The sequence below is a fragment of the Podarcis filfolensis genome (assembly GCF_964270895.1).
Source record: "Podarcis filfolensis genome assembly, chromosome: 13".
In the NCBI taxonomy this organism is placed as follows: domain Eukaryota; kingdom Metazoa; phylum Chordata; class Lepidosauria; order Squamata; family Lacertidae; genus Podarcis; species Podarcis filfolensis.
This window is the reverse complement of record NC_139615.1, coordinates 5,639,044-5,661,183: the sequence shown is the minus strand read 5'-3', so window position 1 is coordinate 5,661,183 and position 22,140 is coordinate 5,639,044. Positions and strand designations below refer to the sequence as shown.

At 43.9% G+C, this 22,140-nt stretch overlaps 2 protein-coding genes across 4 annotated transcripts in view; both read right to left on the bottom strand.

The window, feature by feature from the left end:
• LOC310746925 (uncharacterized protein) overlaps positions 1–22,140 on the bottom strand; it is a 68,784-nt gene that overhangs the window by 4,775 nt on the left and 41,869 nt on the right. The gene's annotated exons all lie outside the window — the stretch shown is intronic.
• On the bottom strand, positions 5,696–21,915 carry LOC310746886 (uncharacterized protein). Of its 3 annotated transcripts, none has more exons than XM_083581101.1 (8): positions 21,636–21,915; positions 19,967–20,026; positions 15,247–15,285; positions 14,342–14,650; positions 12,050–12,349; positions 10,642–10,749; positions 10,047–10,141; positions 5,696–9,038 (listed from the first exon to the last, which is right to left on the bottom strand). In XM_083581101.1, the coding sequence occupies exons 1-8, from the start codon at positions 21,703–21,705 to the stop codon at positions 8,889–8,891; spliced, it is 1,131 nt and encodes a 376-aa protein (XP_083437227.1). In that variant the 5' UTR covers positions 21,706–21,915; the 3' UTR covers positions 5,696–8,888. The 3 variants fall into 3 exon arrangements, with proteins under 3 accessions (XP_083437227.1, XP_083437228.1, XP_083437229.1); XM_083581102.1 differs by lacking the exon at positions 21,636–21,915 and adding an exon at positions 19,688–19,817 and having other exon boundaries at positions 8,584–9,038; positions 19,967–20,227; XM_083581103.1 differs by lacking the exon at positions 21,636–21,915 and adding an exon at positions 19,688–19,809 and having other exon boundaries at positions 8,584–9,038; positions 19,967–20,227.

Here is a 22,140-nt window from a genome sequence, read left to right as displayed (position 1 = left end):
ACACCTGGGGAGGCACCCCCATGTTCTCTGGAGAACCACAGGGACCCACCGCCGTCGGAGATCATCTCAACACCATCCCGGTAGAAATGGAATCTTTTCTCCACGCCGCCTCCTTTGACCGAGCAAGTGAGGAGCAAGGGGTCTCCTTCGTTCACCACTCTGGACGGAGGGTCCGTTTTCAGTACTGGAGAAGGAAGAGGATCTGGAGGAGCCAGCCACAAAGGAGAGGGGGTTAGGAGGGACCACAAGATGAGGAAAAGCTGTGGCTCAATGGCAGATCATCTATCTGCTTGTCCTAGATTCAATCCCTCCCATTTCCAGGTAGGGCTGGGAATTCCCCTCAGCCAGCAGCATGTGGGATGAGTTCCCATATGGGACAAACTCAAACCCTCATCTGTAACTCTTAAGCTAAATCCTGCCTTCAGGGACCCAACTGTGAACTGAATGTGAGTAAACTTCTCGTTGCTTTAAAAAGAAGACTGTTGTGTCTTTATTCTTTTAGGAGGGAATCAAAGGGGTCTTACCAGGAATAATAGAACTTAAGAGATTCTAACGAATCTGCAAGTTGCTTCCGGCTGTGTAAAGAGGGGGGTGTACTCTGCTATATGAATAAACTAACCAGCATGAGTTAGGAAGGATAATATTTAATAAAAAAAATCCTCTCCTGCTACCCACAACATTCTGTGATGGTCTGGGAATCCGATTCAGAGGCTGAACTGGAGGAATCCCAGCCTGCACAGGAGTCCCCGCCTCCAGGGCCGGCTGAACTGGGGCAGGGCCTTGATTCTGAAGCGCCTGCACCTGTGCCGGATCCTCAGGAGCAGGCACCAGGCGAATCCACTCTGGCTCCAGAGGTGGTTGAGGACTCAGTGCCTACAGGTGAGTCTCCCCCTGGGCCCAGTAACCCTTCGGCCTCTCCTGAACTGCAGAGGCTCAGGGCAGAGAGGCAAAGGGAACTGGTTTCTCCCAGGAGGAGTGCTCGCCTTAAGGCCAGGAGAGGCGGGTCTCCTGGGGGCCGGGACCGCCCCTGGCCTCAGAGAAGATAAAGGCCAGTCAGCCCGGTCCCAGGTTGCGGGAGCAACGTCGTTGATGAGCTGTTTCGGCCAGCATCCAGTCCTGTTTCCCCCAGAGTTCCTGTCCTTGCCCGGCTTCCCACTGTGGACCCCGCTTCGCCCGAGGAGGACTGTCTGCCGACCGTCAACTCAGGTCCTGGACCTCGCCCCACGGTAACCTTCCCCCTGGACCAGCACACATTCCCACATGATTCAGTATAAGGGAACTTCCTGTCTTCCTGAATCAAAATGATTGAGGCCGAGGTCCACATAGATGGACTGGGGCAGTCCAGTATTTTGCCCAAGTTGAGGGACAGAGTTTGTGGTTTGGGGCCAGTATGAATCATTATTGCTTGGAATGATGGGGACTGAAGTGGAGGAGATGGGGGAACATCGAAGTACTGACATAAAAGCTTCCAGGAAGATGTAGACAAGCCTCACCCCTCCGCTGATGCAACGGAAAGGTCTTGCAGAAGGAAGCCTGAGAACATCACACTTGGGGAGTAGGAAATGAGAAGGGACCTCTTTCACGGGTCACGAACTGTTGTGTCCTTAAAGGTAAAGGGACCCCTGACAGTTAGGTCCAGTCATGATCGACTTTGGGGTTGTGGCTCTCATCTCGCTTTATTGGCCGAGGGAGCCGGCGTACAGCTTCCGGGTCATGTGGCCAGCATGACTAAGGCGCTTCTGGCGAACCAGAGCAGTGCACGGAAACGCCGTTTACCTTCCCGCCGGAGTGGTAGCTATTTATCTACTTGCACTTTGACGTGCTTTCGAACTGCTAGGTTGGCAGGAGCAGGGACCGAGCAGCGGGAGCTCACCCCGTCGCGGGGATACGAACCGCCGACCTTCTGATCGGCAAGTCCTAGGCTCTTTCTCAACCTGTGGGTCCCCAGATGTTGTTGGACTACAACTCCCATCATTCCTAGCCAGCATGACCAGTGGTCAGGGATGATGGGAGTTGTAGTCCAACCACATCTGGGGACCCACAGGTTGAGATCCGCTGCTCTAAAACATCTCCCTGAATTCCTACTCATGAGTAATTTTTAAACTTCCCTTCCTCTCCCTTTGTTATTTCTCTACCACCCCTGGTGGCAGGGACATGTTTTATTTTGGACATACCAATGTTATATATTTGATGTTAGCCGCCCTGAGCCTGGCTTTGGCCATGAAGGGCAGGATATAAAGAAAAGTTTATTTTTTATTATTATTATTATTATTATTATTATTATTATTATTATTACATATACTGATGGTGTTGCGGAAACAAAACACTGAAGAAAAGAGGGGTGTGGAAAGGTTACTCATATGAAAAGATCGAATGGAAAAGCCTGCTTCTCAGCATGTACTGTATTTTTCGCTCTATAAGACGCACCAGACCACAAGACGCACCTAGTTTTTGGAGGAGGAAAACAAGAAAAAAAATATTCTGAATCTCAGAAGCCAGAACAGCAAGAGGGATCGCTGCGCAGTGAAAGCAGCAATTCCTCTTGCTGTTCTGGCTTCTGGGCAGTGGCGTAGCGTGGGTTGTCAGCACCCGGGGCAAGGCAAGTAATTTGCGCCCCCTAACCCGTGGATTTGCGCCCCCTAACCCTAACCCCCAGATGTTGTGCCCGGTGCGGCCGGCCCCCCCTGCACCCCCCACGCTACGCCACTGCTTCTGGGATAGCTGCGCAGCCTGCATTTGCTCCATAAGATGCACACACATTTCCCCTTACTTTTTAGGAGGGAAAAAGTGAGTCTTACAGAGCAAAAAATATGGTATTTGGATTCTGCTAAGCACATTTTCTCGCCCAAAGTCTGCCTGGGCTCCCGCTTGCCCTTTGCAAGAGACATACCCCGGAAAAGGAGGCCTCACCCGTCACTGCAATATGGATGGAGTTGCTTCCCTGCGATTGCTCTCTCGATTGTATAGCATTGTAGGTACAGGAATACTCGCCGCTGTCTTGGGGAGACAGGCGCAAGGCATGTGTGAATGCCTCCCCAGTGGGCGGAGGTTTCTGGAAATACAGTATCCATTGGTGACTGAAAAAGGTGACTCCGGATATGTTATGGTGGTCAGGAGCGGAGCACGTGAAGTTTATCAGTTCACCAGTTCTGTAGATGTCTTGTTTGGGGGACACAGAGAATCTGGGGGGAGGAGGGTAGCCTGAGAACAAAGGGGAGGAACACAGAGAAAGTTGGAGGAATGGATCAGGAAATACACATAGGAAATTGTCAGGTCTAAGGATAGATGGATCTGTCAGATTCGGTTTTACTGTGTTTCTTATTATTCCAGTTCTCTACATTTCTACAGGAATTCACAGTGCGGTTTTTAAGAAACTTCATGAAAATGGAAAATGAGCAAGGTCCCAAGCAAAGAAAAATGGCAACTTAGGTTGACAGAATACAGTGGTCCCTTGGTTCTCAAACACCTTGGTACTTAAACAACTTGGAACCCAAACACTGTAAATTTGGAAGTAAGTGTTCCAGTTTGCGAACTTTTCATGGAAGCCAAACATGCTCTGTTTTGAGTGTTACACTGAGGTCTGTCTGTTTTTGCTATTCTTTTGCCTTTTTGTTTTTGTGGCACTTTTTGTTTTGTTTTTGTGACTGTGTGGAACCCAGTTCGGCTACCGATTGATTGATTGTGTGACTGCAGTACATTGTTTATTGCTTTCATTTTATGGATCAGTGGTCTCGTTAGATAGTGAAATTCATGTTAAATTGCTGTCTTAGGGGTTGTTTTTAAAAGTCTGGAATGGATTAATCCATTTTGCGATACTTTCTATGGGAAAGCGCACCTTGGTTTTGGAACGCTTTGGTTTTGGAACAGACTTCTGGAAGGGATTAAGTTTGAGAACCAAGGTACCACTGTATGCACAACTTGCAGACTTAACATATAGAATAAGAGAACAAGAAGAGCATACGCCTAAAGAAGATTGGAAAACGTTTATTGAATATATGGGAAATAACTGTGTACACCTGAAAACATTGGCAGCATTAAGATAAATTCAACAGTGTAAATAAGTTTTGATGGATGCAATAATGGAAGACTGAATGGCATAGTTTTGTAAAATATGCAGGAATTTGTGATATGTAAAATGAACCATGGTAAGAGAAGAAGTGAAGTCGTTGCTATCTTAAGGATGCAAAATGAGTATTTTAAATTGTAAAACAGAAATTTTAATAAAATTATATAAAAACATAGAAAATTCATATTCGTGTAATTTTCTCCCCCAAAAACACATGTTTGTATGTCGTTTGGACTAAAATACCAATTTTGGCAAGCAATTTCTGCTAACGTTAGGCACTTTTGTATCATGAGGCCACAGCCTGCCCAATCTGCAATCACCCAGCCAGCGATCAAACGGTAACCCATACTGTGAACAGCACAAACACTTTTACTTGCAGCCAGGTATTCCAAAGGTCAAACAAACTGTTGCAGCACAAAGCACACACACCTGCCGGCTGGGAGGGCAGACCAGGCAAGGACCAGGATGGTGCCAAGCCAGCCCCTCCCTGTTTCTCTGTGGGTCTGAATTAGGGAACTTCTCGTTAAAATCCAAGCAAAATTAAGTTTCTCCCTGGTTAGGCCACTGGTCCACCGTGATCAGTGTTGTCTTCATGAACTGGGTGCGACTCTCTAAGATTTCAGGCAGGGACCTTCTCCATCCCTACCTAAATGTGTCATTGTACCCATGAGTCAAAATGTCCCCATAAGTCAGTCCCTGGGTTGAGGTTTACAGTCGAATAGAAAAGGGAACACAAGGAAACTGACTTTACTAGCTGAACTATTAAGAGACTTCATCGCTCAGGAGCCACACCAGCCACACTCTTCAAACCAGACCAACACTATTGTGGTGTGTGTGGTTTCTGCAATCACTCAAAACGTAGCCTCGACTTACTGCTGTGTTTCTGTTCTTTCTATTGTTATAAGAATTCGAAGATCTCAGATATAAAATAAATGTTCACAAATGTACAAGGCAAACACATATAAACCACGTGTCTGAAATAGTATCAGAGAGCAATCCTGAAGCCATTTTGACGCTCCCAATGACCTCAGATATTCCTTTGCAGTAAGGGAGGCAAATGGGGAAAACCTTCCAATTCTCTTTTCGCTTGCAAATCCTGTCTTAAAAGGCTCATAGGGTGAGCCTGTGACCTGGATTCAGGAATTAAAGTATTAAACATCACAAAAGAATGGCCAGGCTGCCCAGGTAATGCAATCAGTGACCAGTAACAGATATCCTGGCAAACAGGATTTCTGCTGTAGACAGCCTCCTTCTGTGATGTATGCATGGTGTTTTGGGGGGTGGTCTCTGGCTACAAGGTGGGTAATTTCAAAAGTCTATATAAGGGCTTGCACACCATTGTTCCTGGTCCCTTCTGCATGTGGTGAGTGGGGACACTATTGCAACAGTTTTTAATAAAGATCAGTCTTACTAGCCGCTTTGTTTCTCAATATACTCTGGTTGGCCTCTGTAATTTTCTCCTACCGATAGGGAACCCACGTAAGGACTCTATACGGGCTCTTGGATCCCCATAAGGGAAAAGGAGCAGTTTCCCCCCCTTATAACACTATCTGTGAACAATGCCTAGAGAGAACTAGACAGGGGTAAATGTGTCCCTGTTGGTTCTGCTGGACTTCTTGGGGGCTTTCAATACCCCTTGCTGGGGTGGGACTTGGAGGCCCTGTTTTACAGCTGCTCTGTTCCTTCCTTCATGTCCTCCATGCTATTTAACATTTACATGAAACTGCTGGGAGAGGTTGTCCAGAGTTTGGGGGTTCGGTGTCACCAGTATGCTGATGACACCCGGTATATATAGTATGAAAACAGCATACAAAAATGCATTATATTGGAGAAGATTCATCTGCAGAAAAATGTATGTTAGGCAAAATTGTATAAGAATGGGTATATCACGAGAAATTCGCACTTTAAAGCTGATGAATTTTCACGAGGACTTAAAAACATCAGAAGCCGGATGTGAAAATATGGGGAATTTGAGATTGGTAAAATAACTAAAAAAACCTGAAAATGGCAGATTACCCATCTCTCATACAACTTTAGGAGACATTTGGCAATGAAATTAGATGTTTATGCTAATTATTTACTCTAATCTTTAAAAAAGACTAAGCCAACCTTGGGCAGTTGGGTTTATCCACCACCATATATAATTTCTGTAATGAGCCAGTTCTATCAAGTTTATGCATCAAAACAAAATTCCACTACCAGCCTTTCAAATAAAGGCCTGTTTGTGTCAAAAAGACTTTTCCATTCACCTCCCCAACACATTTTTCAGTTTTACGTCATTCCCACCCACACCCTCATTTCCGCCTCCCAGATTCTAGGTTTAAATGTTCTTTTTGGTGTGGCAAGTTGAAAATTGTCATTTTGCAAGCAATTTTGGATTTAGTTATTTCACATTCAATTTCTGGATTATTCTTCCCCTTCTATTTATAGATTTCTTACACAAGGATTTAAGAGTAGGAGTGGGTGCAATTAGTGCATTACTTGCCTTAATTATACAGCAATAGAAATGAGCTTTTTGAGCAGTCATTGGAATGGGGAAAAATCAGAGATAACATCCCCCATCTACCCCATGATTCATTCCATCCTATTTAAACTCATTCCACCATTCTCCAAGTTGACATTGCTAAGTACAGGATCTGTTTTGTTATTTTATTTTTCTTTTTCTTTACACACAAGGCGAGTACCTTATCAAATTAAGATAGAGTGTACAAGTTTTTAAATCTCAATTCAGCTGTCTCAAAGAACTTGTAATCTCTATTATATTTGCAGAAAAGCAATGGGGAAATGCAAATATGAAACTCCACCTTCTGACACCTTTTTCATACAGAATAAAGAAAGCTGGTTCTGATTTATGGTATAATAATTTATGGTATAATGATAACCATAAATTATATGCCAGTAACTTCTTTCTTTTGAATTATGGTGCTGGAGGAGACTCTTGAGAGTCCCATGGAGTGCAAGAATATCAAACCTCTCCATTCTGAAGGAAATCAGCCCTGAGTGCTCACTGGAAGGACAGATCCTGAAGCTGAGGCTCCAAGACTTTGGCCGCCTCATAAGGAGAGAAGATTCCCTGGAAAAGACCCTGATGTTGGGAAAGATGGAGGGCCCAAGGAGAAGGGGACGACAGAGGACGAGATGGTGGGACAGTGTTCTCGAAGCTACAAACATGAGTTTGACCAAACTGCGGGAGGCAGTGGAAGACAGGAGTGCCTGGCGTGCTGTGGTCCACGGGGTCACGAAGAGTCGGACACGACTAAACGACTAAATAACAACAACTTCTTTTAGTTTGCTCTGTGTTAATTTGAGTTAATGGGTTGTCTCCAATCTTAGTCACACGTGGAGAAGACCCCACTGAAGGCAGTGGCTTGCAGCCTTGAATTTGCTGCTGCTATCGAGAGTCGCACCTTATTCCAGCAAAGTTCCTTTCTCTGCTTTTAGCAACTGATGAACAGGCAGAAATCCAAAAGGGGAAGATAGGCTAATCAACATGCTCTGGAAAGCTCCACCTGTTGATTTCTACCTGTTTCAGAGCTGCTAAATGAGCAAGAGTTGTCTCCAATCGTTTAAAGCGTGATTCCTTACTGCACCACCTATCCAAGACGGGCTGAAATTGTCATAGCAGGAACCAGAAGTCAACTTTACCTGCACAGGCCGATCCCCAGAGGTGGGTCAGGAGAGAGACTGGCAGGAAAGAAGAGAAGAGAAAAGACATGAGGAACTGGGGAGGGGAGATATCGACAGGTGGGGAGTTTTCCATCTGAGAGAGAGAAGGGAAGTCTCAAACCTGTCACCAATGTCACAGATGCCATGCTTGCTCAGTGTTTCTTGAAAGCTGGTTCCTCAGCTCATCGCTGTCTTCTGCCCAAAAAGAGGTTGCAAACTAGACATACCCGATTCTATTATTTCCCAACCCAAAAGACCAAGCCAGGAAATGTACGGGCAGGTACACACCCACACGGCGCTACCGGCCCCTGCGCACAAGTCAGCTCGGGGGCCTTGGAGACAGCCTAGATGTTGTTTAACACTGTCAACAGCAGCTAACCACACCAGAGCCTCTTGTGGCTTCACCTCCCTCACCCACAAAAGCTTCTTCAGAATTGACAGCAGCGTGGGCCTGGAAGTAAGGAAGAAACTGCATGCAGCTGACTTGAAAAATTGAAAACCAACTTTTCACCTCGCATCATGCCGAGACATTGTGTGTGGGGTGTGTGTGGGGGGTGTCTTGTACTAGGCCTTGTTAACAGAGATATAGAAAAAATAGGGGTGGTTGGCTTTTGCTGCCCAGCTCCCCCAAGGGACTGAGTCCCCTAAATCCCTGATCGGTCAGAGATGAATGGATGGAGGCAGGAGGCAGTGAAAGCAAGGTGGATCTTTATTTTTCTGTTGCAACAGAGTTCCCTCCCCTCCTTGTGAGGCAAGAGAGACCCCAAACCAAGAAGAAACATCTCTTTTAAGAGTTTGACCAAACTGCGGGAGGCAGTGGAAGACAGGAGTGCCTGGCGTGCTCTGGTCCATGGGGTCACGAAGAGTCAGACATGACTAAACGACAACAAAAATTTTGGTGTGAAGGAGGACATCCCCTCTACAAACAGTCAGAAATTACAATATCACACCTTAGGTGGGGTTACTGTGGCTCAGGCAGGCCAAGGTGTGATATTCCTGAGGATTTAGCAAGTCTTGCATAGTTCCAGACACAGTTTACACAAAACATTGGCATTTGATATGACAGTCAAGATGCCTGTCAGACATCCCTCAGTGCAATCCACCAATTGGCTAGCAATGTAGGACCCAACTTGTCCAGAAACCTCCACAATTGTCTTCAATGTCTTCTTCTGTTGTTAGGCGGAAAGACAATCTCACTGTACAACAGCCTCTCCTCTTCAACCGGCTGGAGCTCATTCCCCATCACTGGTCCTGAGGAAGTTGCAGCAGAACAAATGGGGAGGAGGGCATAGGTGGCACCTGAGCCCTGTGAAAACAGAAGAAAGTAAAAAGTCACCAATTAAACCAGAAAGGGCCCGTTGAGAATGAAGCTTTTCTCCAACTTTTTAGAACTTCTTTACAAATGCAAAGGGATTAGGTTTTAAAGATATAAATGTGAATAAAATGTAAAGTTTACATAGTTCTTGGCCTATGTAAGGACTTAAAGAAGACAGGAACGCCTTGCTAGTTTGTTTAGAGCAATGTGTTACTTTGTATTTGTCGACATTTTATTTTGTAACTAGTTTAAGACAGTTTTGCAGTAAAACATTCTTGTGGTAAAGCTTATTTGTTTCTACTCTGCACAAGGTCCAGATCAGGGAATTTCACTCAGATAACAAACATTCAGCTCTCAGGAAATGTCTTCAAGGAACCCAGGGAATTGGATTTATTTGATATGGCGGGCAAAACAATGGCCAGCACCTTCTGATAATCAAGAACTGCCCTGCTAAGTCAGCTCAAGGGCTGATCTAGCTCAGTTTTGTGTATTTTGCTTAACACCAGGTCACAATCTGTATTCATATCCAGTTACTCATAACCTTGGATGAGCAGTGAGTGTGCACTGGCAAATATCCCCTTACAACAGGCATAGGCAAACTCGGCCCTCCAGATGTTTTGGGACTACAGCTCCCATCATTCCTAGCTAACAGGACCAGTGGTCAGGGATGATGGGAATTGTAGTCCCAAAACATCTGGAGGGCCGTGTTTGCCTATGCCTACCTTACGAACATGCACCATTTAACACCAGGCAGTCAAATGCCCCCTGGGAAGCTCACAAGCAGCTATGAAGATGACAAACTTATGTCTTGTCTTTGGACACAGAACTGCCAGTTGGTCCCCAATGTTAATAACTATTCATGGACATCTCTGTCCATGAAATCGGCTAATATTCTGTCCATAATAATTGCCACTATCATATCCTGCGACGGCAGCATGTTCCACAAAGGTTGTTGTGCCGTTTTCTAAGGATGGAATGGTTATTAATCTCACCTCTTACCTGACTGGGTGTTGTCTGGGGCTCCAGTGTTCCAAGATCACGTGGTCCCTCCTCCTCCTGTGCTTCTAGCTCAGATTTCCCCCAACATTTCACTGCTTCCAAAGAAAGAGAGCAAAAGAGTGAAAATGTATAATATTGTCACCCCTGCTGGCCGTTGCCTTGCAAACTCACATCCATCCAGACTAGAGGACCAGACAGCCTCTACAAATCTCTCTCTCTCTCTCTCTCCCCCGCCCATCAAAACAAGATTATCCACATTTACTTTCCAGGAACAAGTCCAAGCTTAAAATCTCTGTGTCCAAGTTTGTGTGTTTTTTGTTCCAGAGCTTTCCCTGTGAAAACTTGCTCTTTAGCAATCGGAACAAACATCCGTTTGAGTTTTCTGCAGATAGCCATTTGCTCTGATTGAGATTTAAAGAGCAGATTTCTGCAGGGAAAGCTCTGGGGCAAAGGGGGAAAAAAGGGCTTAGACATAGAGCTTTTAAGCACAGCCCAGTGTCCAGAAAGAGAAGGACAAAGAGTGGGGAAGTGTGGAAAAGCCCCCAATTTCAGGCTATGAAATGCAAAGAGATAACCTCCAACCCTCATTGCTTACCATCAGTCTTTTTCCATCTGCAGTAAAAAGCGAGTGAAATCATCAGGATCACAAATGGGACAGCCAAACATGCATAGAGCAGTGATGGACCTGGGGATGGAGAGGAATCTGAGAAAAGGAAATCAGAAAGGATAAGGGTTTTTTAAAAAAAATCAGTCTTGTTCTTGAAGGCCTAAGTCAGGTAGGAAATATCACTTTCAGAAAATCATTAAGTTCTGAAAAGTCCTTTACAATATCCCTCGGGGGAAAACAATATAAGCACACCCTCGGCTTCTCAATGCTTGACCAAATGAAAAGGGTCTCTTGGACAGTAACTGGGGTCAGACTTTTCCACTCTGGCCCCCTATGAACTTTTCACAGTTCCTGTTGACTGAGCAAGTAAAGTGCAGGAAATCTCTGTTCACCACTCTAGGCAAAGGATTCACTGCTGGCATCAGAAAAAGGAAGGGATTCTGGTAGACTCATCCACAAAGGAGTACAGAAGCTTAAAACGAATACAGTGGTACCTCAGGTTACAGACGCTTCAGGTTACAGACTCCGTTAACCCAGAAATAGTACCTCGGATGCTTCAGGATGAGAACAGAAATCGTGCGGCGGTGGCACAGCAGCAGCAGGAGGCCCCATTAGCTAAAGTGGTGCTTCAGGTTAAGAACAGTTTCAGGTTAAGAACGGACCTCCGGAACGAATTAAGTACTTAACCTGAGGTACCACTGTACAGCGGATGGGTAAGAGAAAAAGGATTAAAGAAAGTGAATTATAAGTAATTGAAATTAGGGGTTGCTGGAAAGTTTAAAACAGGGATGCAGAAAAGGGAGGTATGGGGAAGTCGTTGAAATAAGGTTTAAGAAAAAGGGGTTATGAAATTATACGTGTTTATATGTTTGTTTGTTTATGTATTGTCAGTTGTATTGTGTCTTAATATATGTTGGAAAATTAATAAAAAATTATATATATATAAAAAAGAACAGTTTCAGGTTAAGAACAGACCTCCGGAACGAATTAAGTTCTTAACCCGAGGTACCACTGTAATAGACTGTGGTCTACTTGGTTTTTAACAGGAAGTCATATAACTGGGTCAAACAGCTGTATGAGAGTCATGGGTTTGAGATTAGTATCCTGATTTGTTGATTGCCAGTCCTGTGGTCAATTATGTTTCCTGAATATTTTTTTTAATGAATCCAGAATCAGCCAGAGAACAATCTTCCCCCTGTCCCACCCCCAAAACTGGAGCTTGAGACCCTACAATATTGGTGGTGATTCTCAAATCCCCCCTGCAGTGACCATCTTTTGCTCACTCATTCATATATTTATGGAAAATCCAGATGGCGTTGTTGCCAAATTGTTATAGCTCAGTGATTTTTTAAAAAATGATTTTTAAAATAATGGAAAAAATACAGAACTTGCTCACCTTCCATTACTACAGAGATGATGTTGCTACGTAGAGACTGGATTTCCTTATCTTCTAATCTGATGGAATATGCACAGCTGTAGTTCCCGGCAGTATCTTCACCAACACGCAAAGCTTTATGGGGAATCATCAACTCATTACAGGGAAGGGCCTCAGATGCCTGACCTTGTAGCTCCTTGTAAAATGTGTATCCTGCCGCTTCCCGCCCATCAGGAACTGAGCAGAGCAGGGTAATCTGTTCTCCATGGGTGTAAACAGGGTTCAGGGGGTTCAGGGAAAGGGTGGCAGGGAGTGGGAAATCTGGGGTTGGAAGGAAGAGAAAAAACAAACCAGTCGGCTGGGGGAATAAATGGATGAAATGCTGCTTCCATAACCTGTCATGGGGCTTCAATAAGCTGATGACAACGTAGTATGTGCACACTCAGAGGATGACCTCCAAACCATCCTAGATATCTTCGCAGAAGCTTACGAAAAGCTTGGCCTGTCGCTCAACATCCAAAAAACCAAAGTGCTGCACCAACAAGCACAAAACAACCCCTCTGCAGCACCACAAATCCAACCTAACGGTGTAATGTTGGAAAATGTCGATCACTTTTCTCACCTGGGCAGTTATATTTTCACAAGGGCCAACATTGATGCTGAAATCCAGCTTTGCCTCAGCTCTGCAAGTGCAGTTTTCTCCTGATTGAAGTGCAGAGTGTTTAAGGACCGGGACATTCACAAGGAAACCAAAACGCTTGTTTACAAAGCTATTGTACTACCAACCTTGCTGTATGCTTGTGAAACATGGACCACTTATAAACACCAACTCCTCGAAAGATTCCATCAATGGTATCTCCGAAAAAAATTACATATCACTGGGGAAGACAGGCAAACTAATGCCAGTGTACTGGAACTGTTGAAGCAATGATTCTTCAACATCAACTTCGTTGGACTGGTCATGTTGTTCAAATGGCTGATTATTGTCTTCCAAAGCAACTACTCTATTCCAAACTTTAAAAGGGGAAGTGTAATGCTGGTGGTCAACAAAAGAGGTTTAAAGACTCTCTCAAGGAAAATCTTTAAAAATGTAGTATAAACACCAACAATTGGGAAACACTGGCCTGCGAGCTCTCCAACTGGAGAACAGCCTTTACCAAAGGTGTCATGGGCTTTGAAGACTCTCAAACTCAGGACAAAAGGGAGAAACGAGCTAAGAGGAAGGCACGTTTGGCAAACCCTCACCATGATCAACTCCTACCCGGAAACCTATGTCCCCACTGTGGAAGGACGTGTGGATCCAGAATTGGCCTCCAGTCACTAACGGACTCACTGTTAAGACCATGTTCATGGAAGACAGTCTTACTTGTCTATGAGTGATTGCCAAAGAAAGAAGAAGAAGGATGAAATGTCCTGTTAACATAGAAATGAAAGTCGTCCAAAAGCAAGGCCTTGATAGCCTTGATAAACTGGTCAAAGTGTGGGACAATCAGCTTCATATAATCAATATGCTCAACTCTAATTAATGCATGAAGGGGTTAAGACCATAGAGTAAGCTGTCCTGCAAGGCTTAGCTAGGTCACTCCCCCTCACCTTGGGAGGAAAGCCATTTTATTCCTATTCCACCATGTGAACCGTACCAGTAAGGAGGTCTAAGCTAGATGCTCCAAGCCTAGACCACATGGCTTAAGCAAGCTATATTTGTGCTTCTATACAAATAATTTCGAAACTTTCTACACTTTGAAATCTAAGTCTTATGGCCTGTGTTTTCTTACTGCTGTATGGAAAAGCACATGAACCTGACCTTCAAAGAGTTTGCAAGTAAACCATTTTTAACTTGCCAAGCCTGTGGCTTCTTTCTATGCTAAGCAAAATGGGTAACTTTTTGGAAGCATCTTAGAAAGGGAGCTTATATTTCCATGCTTTACTTTGCTACATATTTTGTGGTTTTAAATCTCTGCCGGAGCTCTCTCACCAAAGAGTGTTTGCCCTAAACCTGGATCTAGGCATCCAGGGAATTCTCCTTTTGTTTTAGCTAGTATTTTTTCCTTCAAACCAAATACAAAAAAACCAACACAAAGTTTACATATAGAATTGTCTACATGCCGCAGAAGCCCCACATTTTATAGAGGAGAACTTAACACGGCATCTGGGATGCCAAACTCCCAGCTTTCTCCAGGTGTGATTCCCTGAGCTGCTAGGATGCTACAACATTCTGGTTCGTGTCCTTTCCACACTTTCATCACATCCTGATGGGGCTGGCCTTTAGCGCTGGGGAGAGAGTAATTCATTCACAAGAAGAAAGCTTCTTACCAGCAACAGAGAGCACAACTTGGTTGCTCTTAGCAGACTCCCTTCCTTCCCTTTTTTTCCTCCAGTAAGAACACACAAACCTTTCCCTTGACTCCAGATGCATTGTGGAGACTTCCAAGATACTGCGGTTTATTATTCTATATTCGGACCACTGACCATGTCTGTTGGCCTTAAAGAAATAGAACCACACTCCCTTATGCCCTTCTGGTCGGTGGCATATAAACTGGACTTTCTCTCCTCTGACAAAGGTGGTGTTTGCAGGAGAAGTGGTCAGCCTGGGCGCTGGTGGAGGTGGAACTGTCAGATAACCTGAGGAAGGAAAGGAGAGGCCAATTTACATCTTTCCCTTGGACCTCCTCCTCCAACCAGTTTTTCATTGACCTCTTTCCTGAACTCTAAACCCCAAATATTTGCAGCTGAGCACCAAACCTAGCTCTGTGTGGTTTTCAGTTCTGGTATCAGAGAGAAGCAGAGAAGTATTCTGGGTCAGAATCCAGCACAAGGCATTGTCACAAGGCATTGTTGTTGTTTAGTCGTGTCCGACTCTTCGTGACCCCCTGGACCAGAGCACGCCAGGCACTCCTGTCTTCCACTGCCTCCCGCAGTTTGGTCAAACTCATGCTGGTAGCTTCGAGAACACTGTCCAACCATCTCGTCCTCCATCGTCCCCTTCTCCTTGTGCCCTCCATCTTTCCCAACATCTTTTTTCTTTCTTTTTCTTTTTTGTTGGTATATCTTTGTTCTCTTTAATTTCTTTTTCCACTTTTTTTTTTACTTTTTCATATATATTATTGTAATATTAATTTTATAATTCATTTAAATGTATTCTTCTCTGTATGTATGTTATATATATATATATATATATATATATATATATATATATATATATGAATTAATTTTCTTACCTCCAGTGGGCACCATCCAGGAAAGAACCGAGAATGAGACTGAAATCGAAAAGGAAAGAGATTGAGGGTGATGACAATATATCCCAGATAAAAGCTCAGATGCCTGTAAAAGATGATCAAAGCAGTTTCACCCACAGGCAGGCAGGCATGAAAATTAATGGAAAGACCTTAAATGAATGAGACTGAACAGCAAAACACATGGAGGCAGAGAGAAAGACTGGGTGAGAAAAGGAAAGTAAGAATGAAGAAGACGCAATGAAGCAAGGAGCAGGGGAGCAGTTTCCTTAGCCTGCAGCCCCAATCTGTTGCTGGGTTACTCCTGGTGCCTGCCAGGGTAGAAAAGATCCCAGTTGTTGGGTGTGTGTGCAGAAGGCGGAGAGTACAAGCCCCTAAGCCCCTAAGCTGCCAGTTAGCTGTGGGGCAGAGGATGAGCCTGTCCTAGGAAAAGGGCGCTTTGAATGCTCCCCAGAAGAAAAACATGGCTTAGCAAATAACCTGCTATAAATCCACTTGAAGACAGAGCCTCCAGTGACAGAGAGACAGACCACTGGAAAACTGTAAAAGTCACATTATGTCAGGATGCCACCAGCAGCTCCTGGCTGGTTGCCCAGGAAAGTATAAAGACAAGGGAAAGTTTCTTACCCCGTCCTTTTTTATTTCAATCTTTACAGAGAGAGGCAATGGAACCCAGCCTCTTGGATAATGGCTTGTCCCAAGTGAATCTCCACCCCCTGACACTCCCACTTCCTCATTTGTTATTTTCATCACCTCCTCTATGGGTGCTTCTATGTGACCTCCGTCTTTGAGCTCTTTGCTCTCCTGCATTTAAGGCTCACTGGGTTCTGGGAGATGGAGGGTCTGGGATGCTTTCTAATGACAACATGTCAGCCAGGTGTTACTCTGGCTCTTCCATGATTTCCCAGCCTTTCCCCTCATCTGCCTCTGAGCTTCTACTTCCCTCAAGCCCCTGTTGTAAATCTGTATTGTCTTCCTCTTCCTCATCCCTGGAAGGGCCGTGATGGGGAGGAGGTCTCCACCATTCCTCCACTGCCCAGTCCCTGACACATTACCTATTTGGGTGTAAAAATACCAAAGTTATTAACAAATCTGGAACAACTTATCCTCACACAGAAAGAGATAAAAGATATAGAAATGAAAATGAAAGATTGGACCAAACTCCCCTTATCGTGGTTAGATAGAATTGCTACAGTCCAAAGGAACGCCTTGCTATTTGTTCCACCCAATATTTTAGTCAAAAGAAAAAAAATCCTACAATATAGGAAATGGAAAGAAAAAGGCCTATTTCACATCTAGGATTTTTTTTCATTGGGCCAGTTCCTTTAACTGGCCCTCAGAGAGTGTAGAACCTGGGGGACCCACAATATAATTGGCTGCAGATACGCCAAACATTCTCCGAATGCAATCCAACAGGTCAAGTACCCACTCACTCAATTCAAGAACCTTCTTTTAAATTAAACATTCCCAACAAAGAGGGTAATTTCCTACACGTAGAAACAAAAATTAAGGTCACAAGTGAGGGACCTGGAGATCTCAAAATAAATTGGGGAGATGCACTTAGATGAATAAATTGATTCAGTTAAATGGATTTTTTTTAAAAAACCAATCAATTCAAATTCCTCTAGAGTACACTGCTGGTATTTGTCTCCCCACACCCATGTCAAAATCTCCTCTTTGCCAGATATGGGGAGACAGGAACATAATTACATATGTGGTGGGACTGTCTCAATATTAAACCATTCTGGAGGAAAAAAATGTTTGGAGAAGCTGGTGCAATAACATCCCAAGATATCCCAATGCCACCCCAGGTTGTTCTACTTTCCATTTTTAATTATGAATGTCATTATGAAGTTTATGAGGCACTACTTTCATTTATATTTATAACTGTGAGATTGGCTATTACAATGTTTTGGAAAACTTGTGCTGCTGCTATGTGTGAAATTTGGTAGCAACAGCTTTGGTTTCTAGCACTAGTGGAAAGTTTGACTGCAAAGGAGAATGAACACATCAACACCAGTGGGACCAACAACTTTGATGTGGAATGGAACATTTACATTTTGTATACAGCTACAAAAGAACAAAGCTATCAACCGCCAGATGCACATCAAGCATTATGGCAAGATAGCTTGAGATAATATTGAAAACTCTATGGCATATTATCACTAGAAATAGACTTTCCTTGAACAGACTTCACCCCCAACAGGACTGGGAGTTCTTTGTTGTTCATTTCACCTGCTTTGTTGAAACCCTGTTATTATTATTATTATTTCATTTCTATACCGCTTTATATTTTAAAGAAAAATCTCAAAGTGGTTTACAGAATATTAAAACATCAATAAAACAATCTGAAGAAAGTCAAATATAGAGTATACAGTCAAAGCAACATAATTAACAGAAACCTAAAATATTATCTTAAAGATTTCAGAAAAAAAACATTACAAAGGAGGTCAACTACAGAATACTTATTTAACACAAAGAAAGTTAACCAAAAAAAATCTTAAACATTTTTTTTTAAAAAAACCCCACAACATTGCTAAATGAAGTCAAATATAAAATGCACATTTAAAACAGCAGAATTAACAAGAGAATAAAATATTATCATAAGCATGGCACAGCTGTTTGGCAGGCACAAAAAGACGGGGCAAAAGAACCCAATAGTTACGATTTGTTTTCAGGCATAACTACTAGCCGATTTTAAGAACTGGCACTCTTAACAACTGCCACATAATGTTCATTCCACGCTGGCAAGGAATCAACCCTTTGGTGCAGCAGCAGCTAAACTCTGGAACTTACCTGATCATTGATAAAACAAAAAATTTTTTTTCCTTCCAGTAGCACCTTAAAGACCAACTAAGTTAGTTCTTGGTATGAGCTTTCGTGTGCATGCACACTTCTTCAGATACCATGCATGCACATGAAAAAGTATACAGTGTGCAAGTGTGCATGCACACGAAAGCTCATACCAAGAACTAACTTAGTTGGTCTTTAAGGTGCTACTGGAAGGAAAAAAATTTTTTTGTTTTGACTATGGCAGACCAACACGGCTACATATCTGTAACTGATCATTGATGTTATGCAAGACTGTTTAGCTTCTTTTCAACACCTGCTAAACACCTTTTTGTTTAGGCAAGCCTACCCAGACATGTATTTTCACAACTAATTTCATTTGATTAGGTATAGTTATTGCTTTTCAAACTACTGGCTATATTTGTATTTTGAAATTTTGATAAACAGAACCTTAAGGTTCTACCCAAACATCTTTGTAACACTGTATTTGCTTTGCAACATTTAAATGCTGACTGAGATTATCAGTATTTTTAATGTACATTTTATGCTGTTTTATGTAAACTGCTTAAGAAGCTTCGGTGGCTAAGCAGCATATAAACCCTGTTAAATAAATAAATATTAAGAGTACAGTGGTACCACGGGTTAAGTACTTAATTCGTTCCGGAGGTCTGTTCTTAACCTGAAACTGTTCTTAACCTGAAGCACCACTTTAGCTAATGGGGCCTCCTCCTGCTGCTGCGCTGCCAGAGCATGATTTCTGTTCTTATCCTGAAGCAAAGTTCTTAACCTGAAGCACTATTTCTGGGTTAGCAGAGTGTGTAACCTGAAGCGTATGTAACCTGAAGCGTATGTAACCCGAGGTACCACTGTAGTATTTAACAGGGCAAAAATGAAAAGGAGTTTATGTGTTCTATGAAAGTGCAGTTACAATTTGGCACTTCATCTCTTCACGAGTAACTCAGCTAGAGGGATGAGGAGGGACAAAGGAACATGGGCAACATTTTAAGGAGTGGTCACTGTCTGCATCTTCAGCAGCTGAAAAACAAACAGAAATCGAGGAAGGGAAGGTTACTGAACTGCAGAATGATCTACCCTTCCCATTTTTGCCTGTTATCCAAGGGCTATTTGCAGAAGAGTTGCGGCAAATAATGCTTTTAAAAGCAACAATCTTTCTTGGTTGTACTCCAGAGGTGGCTGGTCCAAACCACTTTGGCAAGGACAGAAGCCAAGCTGATTTTGCACAAACTGATTGTGGGAAAAAGCTCTGGAGAGAGACTAGAGGAAGAAGAAAAAATATACAGTGGTACCTCAGGTTAAGTACTTAATTTGTTCCGGAGGTCTGTACTTAACCTGAATCTGTTCTTAACCTGAAACACCACTTTAGCTAATGGGGCTTCCCGCTGCCACTGCGCCACCAGAGCACGATTTCTGTTCTCATCCTGAAGCAATGTTCTTAACCTGAAGCACTATTTCTGGGTTAGCGGAGTCTGTAACCTGAAGCCTATGTAACCTGAAGCGTATGTAACCCGAGGTACCACTGTATAGGGAAGAAATACAGTGACAAAGGGAGGACATGAGAAAATACGGATGTTGGAATTCAGTTTTGAGGCGGAAAGAGAAAAGTGAGGTCCCAAACCTGTCACTAAAGCAGCAAACTCCATCCTCCGTCACCTTCCCTTGAGTCCTCTGCTGAACCACTGTCCTGCCTCTTCTCCCCCAAACTAGGGTGAACTGCCCCTCACTGACTTCACCGCTTCTCTGTATGACTCAAAAGATCAAAGTAGGAATGATGTCATTGTCACCACCTTCTCCCACCCCAAGCATTGCAGCCATACCCCCAGCCAGGCGTGCAGCTCAGCTCATAGGCCTTGGAAACACCAAAGGCTTTATTATAACGCTATATAGGGCAGCTTACCACATCCGTCCTGGCTGTGCTTTCGCCTGGCCTCTATTGCAAGCAAACAGCTTGAAGAACCTATAAAGCAGCTACACGGGGCTTAGAAGTGAGAAAGCGGAAGGAGGCAGCGGTTGCCAGCAGCAAACTCAAAAGAGAAAGCAGGGGCACGCGAATTAAAAAGAGTCCCATTGGATCAGGCCGGGGAGTTCATCTCGTCCAGTGTCCTGCTCTTATTGTGGCCAACCAGACACCCCTATGGGAAACCCAGAAGCTGGCATTGTCACACACGGGGGTCTTATTCTCATTCAAGTGACCATGAGTAGAAGCCCCCTCTGGACTCAACAAGGAAGGAAGATTTTTATGTACTGAAGTTCTCACCCTGGGCCAGCAGGGGGATACTGTAGATAGTTATGCAAATAAGGGATCGAAAGTGACGTTCAGTGATTGGATAGTCTTAGAAAGTTGCTACAGTTACGTTGTACTGGAGCTCTATATAAGCAGGCTGACTGAACCCTTCAGTCCAGTTCTGTCCTGGCCTGTGAATAAACAAGAGTTGTTTGAAGAATCGCTGTGTCGTCTGATATGTTCACCCACAACCTAACAGAAGAGGCTGGTTGGGTGATGCAACCTTGCAAAGGGATGTCTGGCACTGAGCACTGGGCTGGCATGCACGCCCTTGCTCTTGTTCCCTATTTTATTATTTTATTAAATATATTTTATTGAAGCCTGTTCCCTATTTTAATCAGAAGTGTGTGTCTGCTAGGAGCAAAACCAAGCTTGCAAAAGGAGCAAAAGGCAGTGAGAAGGAGAGTGGGAGGGAGCTCTTTTGCGACTGGCAGGTCTAACTTCTAATGAGATGGAGGGATATCGATGAGACTCTCCAATCACGGTGCTGGGGAGGAGAGATGTTGTATTCATGTATCATATTCTGCTTCTCTGCTCTGTGCCGTGTACATGGATGGCACTGTAGAAACAAATAAGAGCAGTTATAATAATAATAATCACAGAAATAAGGCAGGACCTAAAAATACATGTGTCAAAAGCAAGGCAAAGAAGGTGTGTCTTTAGCATATACTGGAAGCTGCATATTGAAGGCCCCAGATGCACTTCCGGTGGGGGGGGGGGAGGGAGCTGCCACATGGCTATGTTTACTGTCCAGGATTTTGGGTAGTTGGAGAGTCTTTCATTCTTTAGGACTAAGGTGTGGATATGTATGATTATTTGCTACCCATGTAGTCATAACCTCAGTGTCTAAAGCTGTACCCATATAAACTGCATTTTTCATTTCCATGTAATAAAGTAATCTTTGTTCCACTTCCTGCTGTGACAAGTTATTAGAGACCTAAGGGTTAAGGGTATACATGCATTTTTTTTAACAGAGGTTCTGTTCTTCTCAAGAGTGCACAACGGATCTACACAATGGTGTGAACATGTGTGGGTTCAGGTGTACCTCTTGTAACTGTAGGAATTAACAAGGAGGCAACAGAGCCCACAGAACTACTTGTCTGAAGTTCTCCATTCTTCAGACAGGTAGAAAAGCTTGCCCCCCACCCCCAAGGTGTTATTGAATTCTCATCATTACCCAGGAGAGTCATTGTCCAGCAATGATGGCCTTTCTGGTCCTTCTGGTGGGTCCAGCCCTGATAGAAGGGCTCAGTTCAAGCTAGGAATGTGTGGGACAAGTTGCCTGCTCCCTTGGCTCTGTCCAAGGTGCTGAAGTTCTTGTCTCTTACTGTCCTCCTTCTCTGGCTCACCATCTTAGCTTGGAAGGTGGAACCGGAGTCTGTTCAATGAATACATCAGCTCAAAACCACTTCCTGCACCAGCTTCCTCCCAAGCTCTCCCTGCACTCCAAAGTTTAGCCACTTAAAAATCCTATTGCCATGCCTGATAAGCTAAAAGTAATTTTTTAAAAAGTATTATTGAACAGAGGTCTATACCATTTTTCATTTAGAAAGAACCTACCAAAACTGAGATGCGGGTGGCACTGTGGGTTAAACCACAGAGCCTAGGACTTGCCGATCAGAAGGTTGGCGGTTCAAATCCCAGCAACGGGGTGAGTTTCCATTGCTCGGTCCCTGCTCCTGCCAACCTAGCAGTTCGAAAGCACAAGTAGATAAATAGGTACCGCTCCGGCGGGAAGGTAAACGGCGTTTCCGTGCACTGCTCTGGTTTGCCAGAAGTGGCTTAGT